General features: G+C 44.8%; 2 protein-coding genes across 2 annotated transcripts in view; both read left to right on the forward strand.

Annotated features, from left to right (window-relative positions):
- Positions 1 to 308: 308 nt before the first annotated feature.
- Positions 309 to 4418, forward strand: il12ba (interleukin 12Ba). Its single transcript, XM_076162797.1, has 8 exons — positions 309 to 521; positions 1014 to 1098; positions 1495 to 1776; positions 1898 to 2000; positions 2155 to 2393; positions 2487 to 2653; positions 2809 to 2930; positions 4244 to 4418. The coding sequence occupies exons 2-8, from the start codon at positions 1014 to 1016 to the stop codon at positions 4323 to 4325; spliced, it is 1080 nt and encodes a 359-aa protein (XP_076018912.1). The 5' UTR covers positions 309 to 521; the 3' UTR covers positions 4326 to 4418.
- A 6758-nt stretch (positions 4419 to 11176) lies between these two features.
- LOC143010434 (transcription factor COE1-A) overlaps positions 11177 to 17301 on the forward strand; it is a gene marked incomplete at its 3' end in the record, with an annotated part of 6643 nt that continues 518 nt past the window's right edge. Inside the window, exons 1-5 of the mRNA XM_076162740.1 lie at positions 11177 to 12052; positions 12788 to 12944; positions 13947 to 14010; positions 14647 to 14702; positions 16098 to 16171. Of these exons, the coding sequence (XP_076018855.1) occupies positions 11919 to 12052; positions 12788 to 12944; positions 13947 to 14010; positions 14647 to 14702; positions 16098 to 16171 (485 nt within the window). The remainder of the gene's footprint in view (positions 12053 to 12787; positions 12945 to 13946; positions 14011 to 14646; positions 14703 to 16097; positions 16172 to 17301) is intronic.

Raw genomic sequence — 17301 nt, forward strand, 5'->3', positions numbered from 1 at the left:
GAGCTCAGTATTAAACAGTGGTTACCGAGGTTGCAACTAAAGTATGTGTAAAAACCTGTTTAGGGAACCGGGTCATCATGTCATGAAAGTTCCGCACATCAAAGGAAAACGAAAGAGGATGAATGAGGAAACAATCACATTTTGCCTTACATCATCAGTGAAAAGTGAAACAAGGCAGGATTACATCACACATCCACACGTTTGAAAAACTATTGTTCCTAAAAAGGCTAGAAGCATATCAAAAACATCTCCTAAATTCACATATCTCTCTCCCTGGAGTGTATTCTGGGTAATTGAAGTCTAAAAAGGAGTGGATTGTCTGGGCGAGGCTTATAGTGGAAGTGGAAGTGAGAAAAAGATGCCATGGCTGAGTGTCTCTGTTTGTTTACACTGGAGCGGTGAGATAGCGAAAGGTTCCTGTCCGGAGTTTTCTCTGCGGGGAAATTTGTCCTAAATGTCATATAAGACTGGCTGCATGTCGGGGTCATTTCATTCTCACAGTGACGGATATTAAGGAAAAGGTAAGAACACAACAGCTCTCTGTTTACCAGCTTTCTGATAAAATGAAAAGATGCAGAATAAATCTGCCTTATACATTATAACGTTTCCTATTGTTCGTCAGCTTTTTATACTCTATTATGTTGCTTGCTGTAAGTAGTAATTTTCACAAATGTGCCTCATGGTAGATTGATTATGACCCTAAATACATGAAGATAATATCTATTAATTATCCATTTTTAATTTTCAATTTTAGTATTACATTCTCTTAGGGTGGATGTTTGTTTTTGTGGCATGATGGAAAAGTTTCAAACTGGTTTATCTAGCAGGAGTTTAGAGTGACCTGACTGTTAGTATATACACACAGAATATCAGAGAATGGATGTCTGTGATTGCAAGTTATTCATTTTTCGTCAGTTGTCTTTAAAAATGTACAAAATATTGGAAAAATAAAGCAAGTTGTTTTGTGAAATTTCTGATGCATTTATGATTTCTGATGCGTTTTTCCTCTTCAGATGATCGTTTTCTGCCTCATCTTTGCGTTCCTACCACATGTCGGTGCTCAAAACCCTTTGAGCCACTGGACTCTCATGCCTAATGGTACGTTTGACCATTACTCCCATGCAATGTTCCCCCTAAGCTGCGCGCGTGCGCAATTGCGCACTACTCGCACATTGTCAGCGCACAAGAAAATTTATGCTGCGCATAAAATAAAATTCAACATAAACTGTAAATGAATTAGACCAATAACCTACTTTTCTGTACCATTTTGCAATGTAATTCAGTGAGCGACAGGTGTCACATACGCTACGCAACGATCGCCCCCCCCCCCCCCCCTCAGATGTTGCTCACAGTGCTCCTCAATGTGCTCAAGGAGCTTGTGTGTATGCCCAGACACATGAAAAATTAGAGGGAACATTGCTCCCATGTCATTTTGAATAAATCAGTAAAGGTCTAAAAATACTTGTGTCTGTGTGTGTGTATATTTCGTCTTAGTCCTCGTCTTGGAGGTGAATGGGGCTCGGGGTCACCACCCGCTGACCTGCCTGGAGTCTCCAGGGGAGGTGCTGAGCAGAGAGGACAGGGGTCAAGGCATTGTGTGGAGACAGAACGGAGAAGAGATGACGCAGAGGGGGAACTCGTACCCAGTGGAGCTCCAGGAGAGCTCCGGAGGAGGCAACTACACCTGCCACAACAGGGACGGATCACTCCTCAATCACACTGTGGTCCTGATCCAACATCTCAACAAAAACAGGATTCTGCTCAAATCTGATAAAGGTCAGAAGACCTAGCCTTTCTTAATTATTCCTACAGCTGATGACTATCTCTGCAGAGTTTGGATCAATTTCCACTTCCTGTCCATCTGTGCATTTACTGTATGTGTGACTTCTGTTATCAGAGTATCTCAAATGCTTCGCTCACAATTACAATGGGGAGTTCCACTGTTCCTGGAAGTGGGATCCGATTCGTGAAGGAACTGTAGCTTTTGTCAGAGCTCAACGGTAAGATTGCTGACAGTGTGTGACATACCGTAGAGACTTAGACTGAAATGACAAATACTTCCCTTTTTATATTAGACAATGCACTTGCATGTCAATAGTGGAAAAGAGAAATAATGTGTCAGCAAGTCTCTCTGTCTGTCTGTCTGTTGTGCAGTGTTTCAGATAAAGATACCTGGTATTGTGTGGACGCTGGTGCTCAGCGCTGGATGTGCTCCTCAAGTCGCCGTAATATCAGTTGTTCGGTGGATGGTAGCGGTCACTGTCTGTCCTGTGTGGATGAGCAGCACTGCGCATACGCTGAGGAGACGCAGCCAATCCACGTCACCGTCTACGTGAAGACTGGGCTCTACCTGCTGGAGAGCTACTCAAAATACTTCTACCTGTCAGAGATCGGTAAGACTCGCTGACAGGAGGGATTACTGTTGATCTTGTATATCCAATTTTAGTGAGAATGTTCTTTGTTTCCTTTGTTTGATCCCTCTGCAGTGAAGCCGGACACAGTGAGGATCAGTAAAGTCAATAAAACCATGATAGAGTGGAGCTACCCGAGCTCCTGGAGCAGCCCACACTCCTACTTCCCCCTCACCTTCCAGATTGCACAAAACGACTGCAGAAGGTCTGAGAACCCGTGCACAGACTGCAAAGGTGCAAAGGTAAGAAGAACCTGGACCCAGGAGGTGTGACAGGAGAAACTTTATGTCCTTGTGGTTTACATTTTGACTGATACACTGTGTGTGTGTGTGTGTGTGTGTGTGTGTGTGTGTGTGTGTGTGTGTGTGTGTGTGTGTGTGTGTGTTTACCCTCATAGACCGAGCTGATCCACTCAACAGGCACTTGTCTCTTTGAAATCAAGCGCAAAGTGAAAATTGTGTGCATCAGAGCCAAAGACGCTTTCTGTGACTCTCAATGGGGCGAGTGGAGCCTATACAGGTGAGCGCCCACGAGTGGTGTAATGTGGTAATAACATTTGAAAGGGTGTCGGCACTTCTTGTGTTTGATACCCGCAAGTAGCAGTAGTGCACCATAAATTTGCTGATAAGAAAAGCACACCAAATTTATGCTGCCAGTTTTCATTGTGTTGTTCTGTTGGATCGCTACCATCCAAAACACTGAGTGGTCAAAATCTAATATTGTCATTTAGAAAACGTTTTCCTCCTTTGGGTACTGCATGTCTCTGGCATGAGGTGCTCATCACCAAGACAGACACGGCTTGGTTTCTGTTTGTGGTCTCCGCCCTCAGCCCCTGCTCTCTCTCTTTCACTATAGCTGAACACACAAGGCAGGCACCGTTTACCGGAAGCCACAGCCAACTGCAACTCCTGTGTTAGAAGAACATTGACAATATCATTTATTTGTGTTTGTAAGTCAGGTACATACAGATATCAGAGTTCAATCTGTGTTCACACATGCAGTGAGCAGTTTGATGCTAATGTTAGTCGTGACTGGCACGCTAACTATCTTGCTTGCTAATTACTTTTAGCAAGGGGCTGCACTTATCAAAAAACAAACAAGTCAGCTCCCAGTCTGTCCCTGGGTGGCCACTTTGTGTTGTGTTGTGGTAGCTTTCGTCATATCGTACTCATAAACGCATTCATCATCATCATCATCATCATCATCATCACTAGCCTCTCAAGAGAGACGTCCATGTTGCTGCTCCGCAGCATGACAAAGCACTTTTTTCCGAAAGGTAAATTCTTCCTTTTTCAAAGAGCGTTCCACTTTGCCAGCAAACAGCCAGCGACGGCAGCACATTATTGAAGGCCGCGTCCAGTGGGATTCATTTTTTAAAAGTGCTGCCGGTGGAGGAAGAGAAGTTGTCTGTAACAACCTAGAACGACTCTTTGACGCTCCATCCTTTTTCCGTATCTGTGGGAGTTCTGAGGCCTTGTGGTCCCATCTGTTGTCCAGACATTTCGGTAAAACTGCTTCTTGGAACACGCTGCGATCAGCTATAATGACATTCAAGCTAAATCGTGAGAGAGTTGGAGGTGATGGAAAGTTGGCTTCAGCCGTGCAGCTCTGGAACATGTTAGCAAAGTTTGGTTTTCTTTGTCCACACCGTTTTTAAACAGGTCCATCATGGGCCTGACAAATATGTACATACACAATATGTTCCATATCATGGCTATACCTCCTTGAGCCCATCAATCTTGATCTATCTGGAGAGCTCACATAATGTAGAGGATGGATGGATGGATTTCATTCAAATGGCTAATTGCTTTATCATTTGTACTCCATTACAGACCAAGAGGAAATGGGAAGAAGGAAAATAAACGTCAGCGTCAGCACGAAAGAATGCGACAGAATAAATGGCATCCACAGTGAAGACATCATCGCTATTTATATGATTAAACTGTCTGTATTTATCATCATCTGTTCATGACGTTTGTAATATTTATCTATTCTGAATGAGAAATGAATCAGTAAAACATGTTTAAATGCAGTTGTATGTGTTTTTTCCTGCCTAATGAAAGCCGTCAGTCCCTTACAGTCATTCAGTTCACCTTTTTACAGAATGAATGATGATATATGATTTATTACTGTACTGAAGTAAAAGGTGATCCGCGTTCCTTTGGGTGTATTCTACAAATTCAGATCAGTTCAGTGCAGTCAGTGGGAGACTGTAAGACATTACTACTAGGTCATTGAAGAAAACTGTAAATACTGTAGTGTGGAAGGGAAAAACACTTAAAAATGAGCTAAACTAAAACTATGGTTTAGTAGGTGTACAAAGGCTATCCGCTCTCCTTTAAAACAAGATGAAACTGATGATAGCAATGTTCCAATCTTGAAGTGAAAAGTAGAAGAATTGTGTATTTTTTCTTCTTATAATGCAAAATACCAAATGCATAAGAACCTGCACCCCATTTGCACTTCACCACAGTTGTTTCGATTTTCCAGTCATCTGATGCATAACCACAGGCCGTTTCAAGTACCACTGGTGGTGCACATGCCACAGTTTGAGAACCTCAATCTTACCATCCTGACCTTTTCTGTTCGTAGCGGGAAACTGTTTGCCACCTTTGTGAGACCAATAACAATTGGCCGAAACACGATCAGTTCCTTGTTTCTATGTTTTTTCCCCACTAACGAGAGTTTGGAAACTTTCCCCACACGATGACAAATCATGGAAAAGTTGGTTATCTTTATGACTAATGACTGAATATCTGATTGCCTTTATGGCTGATATGGAAACTAAATGAGTTTTACTTCCTCAGAAATCCAGTGAAACGATTCTGTGTAGTGTTAATGTTTACAAGCGCACCTTACGTTTCTGTCTTATATTTTTGTACCGTCCCTACTGTGCAGTCAATGGAGCAGTCCCCCACGCCAAATGATCACTTGTGTTTGTCATCTCTCTTTTTCCACCATTTGGATACCTTCTTACACCCCCACCCCTCCACCAAGCCCCCTTAGACTGTTTAAAGATGTAACATCCTGACATCTGCTGCACAATATAAAAAGCCATAAGGGCACCGAACAGATCAAATTTTATATTCACTTTGGATCAACTCACGAAGGACAAAATGGTGCAGCTTTTCTGTGAAATTATAACACATAAGCAACTGGGGGGCTCAGACAATCCAGAACTTACAAAGTCACATGGTAATTTCTCTGCCAGGCAGATGTATAGTTTGGTCTCACACTGTATCACGATGACTTAGCGCCTGAAACACACTGACCACTAAACCACTGAGGGTTGAGTTGAACTGTCCATGACTAATCACTTCCGTGCCAAAGCATTTCCACCAGAGGAAGTGACTGCTTTCCCCAGCAGTACAGTAACACAGATTTCTGCGGTTTGACCATGCTTTACTGCACTGACAGCATCGGCCGCGTGTTAAATTGGTATAAAAACAAATAGGATGACAACACTTTGGACGTGCAGAGAAATACTTGGCTACCTCTCTAAGGCCTTCACCATTTGGAAGCAAACTGGTGCTGCAAGGGTATTAGTTAGTAAATGATTAGTACCAGGTTGTGAGGTGATCAGACAGATTCAGAAATAAATATATTTAATGGTCTCATGAAATAAAAAGCTAAGGGGAAACATTTCTTCTAGAACTCACCACACAGTTTTCTTTTATGAGCCTCAATTTGCAATGTCTGTTAATAGTAAATGTGCATTTTCAGTAATCTCCATACATTTTTCAAACAAACAACAAAGTGATAATGGCTCAATTAGGCAGAGTTAGACTATATACATTTTCAAATATGATATATTAACAAGTATGTTGATTTTCCAGTATGTGAAAGCAGCTAAGATAACAAGGTCCCGTTTTTTTCCTGGGACGGTCCTGTATTTTATTTTATTTTTTAAATGTCCAGACTTATTCTAAAATAACGGCCATTAGTCTCGAATCTCTACAATTTCAATATTAGAACCGATGTGTTTTTCTTAAAATGCGCATGCGCCAAATCCACCAATCAGTCGCAGGCTGTAACACGAACGAACCAATCACCATGATGCCTGTGTCCGCACACTTGTTGTTAGCATACCTGCGTTAAGTCATTAGCCTATCCACACCTTTAGCTAGTTAGCCGCAACTCGACATTCCCGTAAATCAAACGAAAGTCAGTTCATGGAAAATCCCTCTCCCTCATGGGAGCAGCAACATTCCTCCGTGTACATTTTGGAATGGAACGCTCTGCTTTTTATGAGAGACTATTGAAGGACAAATACTCCTCAAGTGACAAATACACGTCACAGGAAAGCCCAAGAGCCCAAGACCAAGTCATTGTAAGTCACACAGTTCATTATTATTATTGTTGTTAATAGTAGAAGTAGTAATATTAGTATTAATTTGATTGTTATTGGTGTTGTTGTTGTTATCTTCTGTAGACCTACTCAGTAATGGCAGATATTAAACTGTAATTGTGAAATGCTGGTTCTGTGTGTGTGTGTGTGTGTGTGTGTGTGTGTGTGTGTGTGTGCGTGTGTGTGCGTGTGTGCGTGCAGGGAGTCGGTTTTGAGCTGCTACAGATCTGGTTCTGACTGTGGGCTTATCTGGGCTGTGGGTTCGGTGAGTGTGTTTGTTTGTGTGTGTGTGTAGTGATTCTGTCCTATGTTGAGTGAGCTGCTACAGATCTGCTCAGTCTACTTTTACCTCAACATTTGTTTGAGAACTTAACAAACTAGACACAGCATTGTGTAAAGTAAGCTGGACTTGAATGTGCTGCATGCGTGGGAGGTAATCACAATGCAATATGAAACCAGATCAGGTGGTTTAATGTCAAACAGCCTGAAATTCCACCACTGCAATAAGAGAACTAGGTACACAAACTTCATGTACTGCCGAAATTCCATGTCACGTACGAGGAAAGCCAAAGTCACCAACAACACCTATGATAGAGCAAAAGGCCCCAGTTTAGTGTTTTCTGTGTTTGTCTGCAGCTGAGTTGGTCAGGAGGTTGTGATGACACTTCACTTCCCTGTCAGAAAAAGCAGAAGAGGTTAAGTGATGCGAGCAAAAATGTTGAACAAATGCTGCATGTTGGGAAATGATTCTGCATGTGTGTTGCAGAATGTACAGGCTCCGTGATTTGATATTTCTGGAATAATACATTGCCCCATCGGGAGACGGTGTGTCCACACAAAGCAAAGGTTCTGTCTTAAAGCTGTGAGTCATTTTAGAATCTGGTACATAAATACACAAAGCAAACTGCATTCCACCCCAGTGACACGAGCAAGACAAAGCTCCATGTAAATAGGGAGAATTGTGATAAAGGAGACGGCAGGGAAGTTAATTAATAGTACATAAGCAGTACGAGTGTTACAGGCAGCCGTGACCTTGACTCCAGGCTCAGTATAATGATGTATACTGTATGGTGCATTTCCCTTGAGGCTCCACATTATATCTGTGGGACAAACACACACAGGACACCTCTGATTAATTTAGGTCACGGGGTGCAAACGAAATCCCGGATTCAGGATCAAATTGTTTGTATATCCCTCACAGTCGTCGGCACACAACATCTGCACTGGCAAAACATTTACACCGCCGGTAAACAGAGGTTTTTCCGATGCATTTATTACTCAGACTCACAGTGTTAAAGCAAGATGAAGCCCTTCTTCTTTTTAGATCATTCCAATTAAAATTTTGTGAATTGATTTTGGGCCACATTAAGTGAAATAAGAAGAATTGTTTAACAAGCTGTGACATATAATTGCCTCATAGAGTTGTTATGGCAATCATTTTTAAATAAGAGATTTGAATCAGCAAAATGAGCCAAAGGGGACTAAAACTTCCTTGTTATCTGATATCAAAAATATTGCTTAGGTTTTAATGCATACAAAGGGGTTGAAAGTTAAGATGTCAAAGCTGCTCACTGTTCATTGACATGGTGTGAAAGCATGATTAGCGGTGCAATGTGTCTTTGAACTCGCTAGATGGCAGTATTGCACCAAACAGGCTGCTTGAGCCTCTCTGGTGAGCCTGTTGGTGCTTGTGCAAGAATTAAAGTTGGAGAGGTCATATGCATGAATTTTCAAAAAGGTATTAGGCGGAAAAAGATATTAAAATTCTCTGACAATATATTTAAGTAATATTAAATAACAGCTCATCTTTCCCTCCGTCCTGATTTCTCATATCAACGACCTGCGTTTCTCCTTCAGTTTACCAGCGGGACATTTATTTTCTCAGTGTCTGCAGTCATGATTATGCAAGTGTGCATACTTATAATTGCAGTTTTATGTAATTATTCTGGGAATTCGGGACTCTAAAGCACAGATCGGAATTAACACCCTTACATTGATCTCATTTTTATGTCAAATACGGAACATATTGTTTGACATAAGGCCCATTCACACAAGCATATGTCTGATTTTTACAACTATTCTATTTTTTATGAGTCTTCAATTCAATCAGGCCATTATTATCATCAGCCCAAGCTTTGATTTACGACAACATCTGCTGGTTGATGGAGGCTGATGGTGGTGAGCTCTCCGATCACTTACTTACGTCTAATACCAATGTTTAATAACCTTCACACATGGGGAAACCACACGCATACAATACGTGTATATTCGCATCGTTGGCATCGTGTGTGTATGTATTTGTGTATGTGTGTATGCATTCCAGCTTGTGCATAATGGCCAGAGATATTTTGTAAACCGTATGAGTGGGTGCCATGGAGTTAGTCAAACACTGCATTAACATGGCTGGATCATCGAGTCCCAGCTGACAGGTCTGTTGTTGGATACTGAGACGGTGATATTTGGGCTAACAGCGTATGTTGGTGCTGAGGGGGGGATATAAATACATGCCCACCCCGGGGGCCTCGGCTGTCTGTCCGCGCTGCCCCGCATGCCGAGCAAGGCAGACAGATCATGGCGAGAGAGCGGCTACAATCAAACAAATGTGCTGAAGGATCGCTCTGAACGTGTGTGTGTGTGTGTGTGTGTGTGTGTGTGTGTGTGTGTGTGTGTGTGTGTGTGTGTGTGTGTGTGTGTGCGTGTGTGTGTGCGTGCGTGTGTGCGTGTGTGCGTGTGTGTGTGTGTGTGTGCATAAAAGCGAGGCAGTGTGAGGGACATTTTGTCTCGCCTTGCTTGTATTTATCACTATTTCTTGTCCGGTGTCTCACATGTCTCTTCCCGCTGTAGGGAGACATAAATAAACATCCAGACATCCAGAGACAATGATGAGATGATTGCGGGTGTTTGCTGTCTCACCTTGGCCGCTGATGGCATTTAGAAGACTCCGCTCAGACTCTTTACTTCCATTTTACCGGCTGCAGAATGATTTTGAGGGTGCAAGGTGAGGCACGCAGAAATGCCATAATCCTGCTCAAATGAAAATAAAATTGCATAATTCATAACGCGCCGTCTAAAGTGGACGGCAGCTTCACTAAATTGTAGATTCCGGGGAGATTCGTGCGCAAAATGAGCCATTAACAATTCTGGATCAGCTCTTTTTTTAATTTTTTTTTTTATTTCAAAGATGCGTCTCTGATATAAACGACTTTCTCATTCTTCCCATTTCATTATAATGAACCAAAGAATACTGATTGAACAGATGCCCCCCAGACAATTCCATTAAAATGACTGTAATCATAGGGGGACCTGTGATGAGGGAGATGTTCCCTCTACTTGGCTGCAGTCGTGTAATTGAGCCCCTGTGCGCAGCTTCATGCCTGTGTGAGCAGACACGCACATTCTATACATTTTAAGTGTTATTATGAAGTGTTGTCAGTTAGTTTTGGACAGAGGGAGACGCGTCTGAGCTCTAATCCTCATCCTGGAGTCCAACAATGAGAGCGACTCTGTGATGCATCTAATCAAAGCTCGTTTCGAATCATCGTGGCTGGACTTGTGTGTGAATGTGTGTGTGTGTGTAGGTGGTTGCCATGGTGTTTAGACGGCTGAAACTTTGTAAAGCTCACAATCTGCCACAATGAACACTTGCACCTTAATGCAGTTCGTGAAATGCAGTTTAGTGCTGTGATAGTGCCGCGATTTGGATTATTTGAACTTCCATTAAGAAAAATCACTCACTCACGCACACACACACACACACGCACACACTTAATGTGAAAAATTAAAATATCAGCGGTACATTCGTTGGCGTGAAACTCGTTTGATGGCTTATGACCTTTCTCTCTCTCTCTCTCTCTCTCTCTCTCTCTCTCTCTCTCTCTCTCTCTCTCTCTCTCTCTCTCGCTCGCTCGCTCGCTCTCGCTCTCTCTCGCCCACACGTTCATAAATGTTCCATTCACTGCGCGTCACATTACGACAATGACGCAAAAAGCTTTTGTTTTTTATTATCTCTGTGCACATTAGTATTAAGCTTTGACCCGCTGCTGTTTTGCGTGCAGATGTGGAGTCTTGTGTTTTATTTGCGCCACCGCAGCTCAAGTGACAACCGAGCAAAGCAGCAGATTCTCTACCTCCCGGCACCCCGGGGTGTCCTCGGGACCCCGATCCCACCAATCGTATTAATTTGTCTCATCTATGCGCAGTTATATTTTGAAGCAGCAGCAAAGTTGTGAATGCTTAACTGTACGTGCACAAACACGCACTCACACCGTGCACAGCTTCTGGCTAAGTGGCCGGGGCGGGACGCAGTGTGGGATGAGGCGGGGACAGCAGGCGGGCGGGCGGGCGGGCAGCGTGCTGGTCGGGGTTGGTGGACAGCTGATTGTCCGCGTTGTGTTCACCGTGTTCGGGGGCGTTCCTGCTCGCCGCGTTGGCCACGCCTCCCTCACCTACTAGTTCTCTCTTGTTTGGCATCCCGGAGATGGTCCAAAGTGATTCCTCAGGGAAGAAAAGAGCGCAAATCAGCCGAGCCGAGCAGGAGTTGATGAGCAGAAGGAGCCGCCGAGACCTGCACGACTCTGCCTCGTAATTGCGCGTCTTAATCGTCCATCTCGCCCATGTGCCACAGAGGAGGAGGCTGTAAATACAGACGCGGAGCCGCGGAGGACGCAGCGTGTTTCAGCCGCTCGTTTTTCTCGCTCACCCTGGACTGTTTCTGACACGAAAAAGTGAAATTTTTTGCCTGTTTTTTTGCCAGCTGCGCCTTGATCCAGCGGGCTGTCGCCAACTCGGTGCAGCCTCTCATCATCCTGCGCCTTTCTCACGTTCTTCATCTTCACATCTGCTCCTGCTTTCCCCCCTTTTTTTCCCTCCTCCGCTCCTGGGACCGTTGACATGAGGTGCACCTAACCTTGGATGCTGACAGCTCTGCCCCCCTTTGTGCCTCCCACATGTCGCATCTTTTGTTTACTTTGAGGAAACAGACGCGCAACTAAACGCGAAGTGAAATAGAGCCACGACACTTTGCTCCTCTGACAGCGCGATCAAACGCGAGAGGAGGGGAGGCAGGAAGGAGAAAGGAGGGAGCCAAGGAGAGGAGGAGAGAGAGGGAGAGAGAGAGAGAGAGTGAGAGCGAGATATCGGCTGTGTGAAGGTGCGTTTTGATGTTTGGCATCCACGAGAGCATCCAGAGGAGCGGGAGTAGTATGAAAGAGGAGCCCATGGTGGCCGGGATGAACGCGGTTCGGACATGGATGCAGGGCGCCGGAGTGCTGGACGCCAACACAGCCGCCCAGAGGTGAGCCCGAGGCGGCCTTGGCGCTGCGCTGACACCGGGGCGTGGAGGGCGGGGGGCCGGGGGGAGCAGAGAGCTCAGACCGCGGGGCTCCGGCTGAGCTGCTCCGGGGCAGCAGCGTGTGTTTCCCAGAGGATGTAGTTTGCTGGATAACGGAGGTTTTGTCGAAGCTTTAAGTTTTTTTTTTTAGCTTTAAAGTCCAACACGGTACACACACCGAGTCAACACGGTTTAACGTGTGTGTGTGGACAGAGAGCAAAGGCTTGACGCCAACTTTGTGTGTGTGAAAAGTGTGTTGTGCGTTTGTTTTGGAGGCTTTTCACGTCAACTCAGTGGGCTCCTTAGTTAATTAATATAAACGTCTAAATAGCTTAAATAAAATAATTGAAGTTGAATCGAGTTAAAATTGTAAATATGCACCCAGGCCTGATTTAAAATAGCGGCTGCTCTGTTTAAATGACGCTTAATACATTAATAAGTCTTTAATTAATTTAGGCCTCTGCTTTATATTTTAGTTTATGTGATTCGTGTTGATTTTTACTCTAAACAGCTGCGTGATGCAAAGTTTGTTTTCTGTTAATTAAATTAATTGTAGCGCTGATGTAGCAACGCGCTGCCCGGATCAAACTCACACATTTCTGCCTTAATGAAGCCTTTTTGTCCCGCTGTGATTGTGTGCTAACCGCCCCCCGTCCCTCTCCTCCCGGGGGCCGTGTGCTTGTGTGCTTGTGTCCGCAGCGGCGTGGGTCTCGCCCGGGCACACTTCGAGAAGCAGCCGCCCTCCAACCTCCGCAAGTCCAACTTCTTCCACTTCGTGCTCGCCCTGTACGACAGACAGGGGCAGCCGGTGGAGATCGAGAGGACCACCTTCATCGACTTTGTGGAGAAGGAGAAGGTGAGTGTCCCTCTCCATGTCTCCCTCCATGTCTCCCTCCCTGTCCCATCACACACTCGCCATCTGATTGTAACTTCATCCCCAAATCCCGGAGCTCCTCTTGATGCTGAATACATTAGTGCCGAATCGTGACTCGGTGACTGACTCGGTGTGTGTTATTGGCCTCTGAAGTCAAAGTGATAAATGACCAGACGCGTGTTAACAAAGTGACTCGCACTGACTCGATCAAAGCTCCCCTCAGGTCATTTTCTACATTTGGTTTTCCCCTCACACACACACTCCTCGCTTTCTGCTCACATTTTCGCCTTTAAATTCGCGTTTTAAACTGATTACAAATTTAAACTCGTTTCAAATTGAATTATCGCACCGACTCGTCGTTTACTTCTGCACACGATCTTGTTGGAGGTTTAGATATTTTATTTAATAAACTCTAATCAATATAAAGCGAAGTGCTAAATTACCGAGCTGCGTGTGTGTAAATGTGTTTGACTCTTTAACTCAATAACGGCGTGTTTAATATTATTATTATTATTATTATTATTCATAAGCACCTCCCGCTGCCACTCAGCGTTAATAAGTGATCGCAACATTACGCTTTGATTTGACAGGAAATGAAAATCAAATGTAAACGTGGCTCAATGTGTGTGTTTATTTATTTTTATTTAAATGTGGCCTGTAGCACCTCAGCGCGTTCTGAACATTTGGAGGAGCAGTGATGAAGTTAAAGGCCCGTTTGGCTGTGGAGAAAAGCTTCAGTCAGATTTTTAAACACTATTAAATCACAGAGAGGAAGCGGCGTGTCAGTGTAAGTTTCACATCGAGGCGTTTCCCCTCTCTTTTCTTCCTTTTCTCTGCCAGCGGAGTGATTTTATATTTGATCACAGTTTGAGATGTTTAAATGTCGATAATCCAGAAATATCAGGTTGGGGATTGGAGCCCTGCAGGTCCCGGAGGAGCTCTGGGTTTGCTGCTCTGACCGACTGTTTGGTTTAATTTTCATAGGAAACGACGGGAGAAAAGACCAACAATGGGATCCATTATAGACTCCAGCTGCTCTACAGTAACGGTGAGTTACAACAACAACACACAGGAGACACTTTAGAGTTCTTCAGGCATTTATTACATGTATAGATTTCATTATATCATTATTTTATTATAAAGATTTATGAAATATGCTTTATAACTGTGAACATAATTTATTATTATTGTTGTTATTATTATTATTATTATTACTATTATTATTCTTATAGTTGGAGTTATTCAGCTGGATTTTTGACAGACATATCTGAGCCTAGCCCACTTTGGCAGTCAAACAATCTCTAACAGCCAATAAAATGTTTCCCATATTCTCCAATTCAACCGTTTATTCAATTATAATCTGTGTTAATTAGAAAAATGTGTGTTTGTTTCTCTTGGATTCAATTCCACCACGAATTTCCTCTAAAAAAGTTGACAGAAAATAATCAGTGCAGGCAGAGGAAGTAAAATAAATAGTAGCCTAATTTTTTGACAGCATGTAAGAAAAGACAGCCGAGTCATTTAGAGCTCAAAAGAACTCTCAGGGGAAGTTTGACTGAATAAATCCTCTCAAATAGGGAAAACTTCACTCACATGTGAAACCTACTAGTTACATGACATTCTCTCTCTCTCTCTCTCTCTCTCTCTCTCCCCCCCCCCCCTCTCTCTCTCTCTCTCTCTGCAGGAATCAGGACAGAGCAGGACTTGTATGTGCGGCTCATTGACTCCATGACTAAACAGGTAAGGAGGCTCTGCATTCAACTTAGACTATAGGTTTGAGACTCGCTCCGCATCGTCTCGGTGCTCGCGCTGGTCTGAATCTTGCCCCCCCCCCCCCCCTTCACCCCCACCAACATACACACACACCCTCCCCCAACCCCCCCGTGGCCCCGCCGCATGCTTGTGTCTGAGACCCTCAACTTCAGCACAGCACAGCCGGCTTGATAAACGACCTGTCTTACCTGTGGAATACATTTACAGAGGCCCAGAAAAGTAGAGGACATGTGTCCTCATAGTCTACCTCCTCACAGCCGCCAGTAAGTGGGGATGGTATGTGTGTGTGTGTGTGTGTGCGTGCACGTGTGTGTGAGAGTCTGTGTATATGTGCTTCCACATGCGTCAGACAGTGTAGTGTGTGTATCTGCCACCGTGTGCATATTGTGTGTGAATATCTTTGTGAGGTGCACAAGAGCTGGTGTGTGTGTGTGTGTGTGTATGTGCTCGAGTGAGTAAGGGAGAGAGAGAGAGACAGTGATGCATGCCAGCTCACTCTTTGAGGACCTTGACCCTCATTTCCTCAATGTGAAACAGAACAAACTATTCCAGAGTGTGTTATGGCCAATTCAATCACACAAAGAAATACAGAGCAGCACATGTGGGCTGCTCGCACACTGAGGGAATTCTCCATTAGGATGAATTAGGTAACGATGGAGATAATCCTCTTGAATGCTGTTTTGATATCAGCTCTTTTGTTTTGCCAATTTCTGCCTGTAGTGCCATTAGGCCTGAAGAGAGTTTGTCTTAGAATGAAAGGAGTAGGAGGGGATTTAGTGTGTGTGTTTGCTTGATTGCGTGTGTGTGTTTGCAGGTTTATCTGTGAGCGTGCACGTGCGAGTGTGTGTGTGTGTGTTTGTGCGTGTGCGTGTGCGTGTGTGTGTGCGTGTGTGCGTGTGCGTGTGTGTGTGTGTGCAGGCGCAGGGCGATCACGGCCCTGGAGAGCATGTTGAGTGGGGTTGGAGGGGTAACCAGACTAGATTTTTGGACGCTGAGCGGTGTGGAGCAGATGGTGCACTATACTCCAGTCTGGCAGTCCAACTGCTCACTGTACACCACATATAAACATACGTGCACGCACAAACACATATGCACACGCACAGTTTCCCCCCTCGCACTATCTCTGTCAGAACAGAGCGTTCCTATTCACGGGGACTGGATTCCCACGATACACACATTTGCCAGATAGACGCCGCCAGTCCAAGATGAAAGACACACACTTCTCTGTTTGTGTTTACCCCTGAATTGTGGTCTACTTGTTTCCCCCACAACACGGCACTCACATGGATGTAAAGTAAACATATAAATTACTGTTATTTTGAATTCATGCTTTGTGTGTGTGTGTGTGTGTTCCTCCTCTAGGCGATCGTGTACGAGGGCCAGGATAAAAACCCGGAGATGTGTCGCGTGCTGTTGACCCATGAAATCATGTGCAGGTAAGACAAATTTGTGTGTATAATCCTCCACGAGCGCCTGATTGCCTCCACGATCAAAATGAATATTTAATATCCAGCGTTCATGCAGGAAGTGTGTGTGCCGGTGTGACGAGGGGCCAAAGACCCGAGGAGGAAGTCACGCTACTGCTAAATTACAATAGAAATCTTCCCAAAGTGGGTTGGGGAGATGAGCCCTGGCCTATTTCTGTTGGGTTGTGCGTCTGTATATGTGTATAGATGTGCCTAAGTGTGTGTGTGTGTGTGTACCTCTCATGTTCAGCTAATTAGGACAAGGAAAAGCTCATTACTCAAACCCATCCTCCTTAGTCTGTGTAATACATGCAGTTTGCTGTGTCTTGACAGTGAGCTATGTGCATACGAGGGACGGACTCGAATTACACATAAAATACAGACGCACGCTCCGAACCCGAGCACTCGCAGGCCAGCGCCGCCCGTTTCGCGAATCGATAAGCTCGTCGAACAGCGTGTGCGATTGTCCCGGGCGAAGAGGGGCCCCGGCGTGGAGATACACGGCGGAGTCACGTCCACAGAAACGCTCGTGGCAAATCGGAGCCACTTCCTGGTTATCACACGAGGCAATTTAGACCGCTTGTTTTCATATGCTGCAGGAAACGGTCGAGATCAGAAATCTGATCTGGCTCTCCAAGCCTCCTGTCCTGAGGGACCCGGGGAAACAGAGGGGGGGGGAGGGTCTCGGTCTCACTCTCTCTCTCACTCTCTCTCTCTCGCGCTCTCTCTCTCTCTCTCTCTCTCTCTCTCACTCTCTCTCTCTCTCTCTCTTTTGTGTCTTTCTCCCTCACGTACAGTAGATTCACACATGTAGGGGAAACAGGTATCTGCTCATACTTACAGAAAACGAGACAGACGAAGAAGAAACGTAAAGCTGACATGATGATACTTTCTTTTTTTTTGGGGGGGGGGGGGGGGGGGGGGGTTGCTGCTGGGGGGCGAACAACACACTCTTACATTGTGCGGCAGTCAAACGATTCAGAAAGGACTCGTCACATCAGTATGCAACCCCCTTCAGTACCCAGCATGCACTACTCCCCGGGTCCGGTGGGACCACTCTGTGACCCACTTCTGAGAGAGAGAGAGTGAGAGAGAGAGAG

Source organism: Genypterus blacodes, unplaced genomic scaffold (genome assembly GCF_046128005.1).
Source record: "Genypterus blacodes isolate CSIRO-AG114 ecotype Tasmania unplaced genomic scaffold, CSIRO-AGI_Gbla_v1 ptg000128l_1, whole genome shotgun sequence".
NCBI lineage: Eukaryota > Metazoa > Chordata > Actinopteri > Ophidiiformes > Ophidiidae > Genypterus > Genypterus blacodes.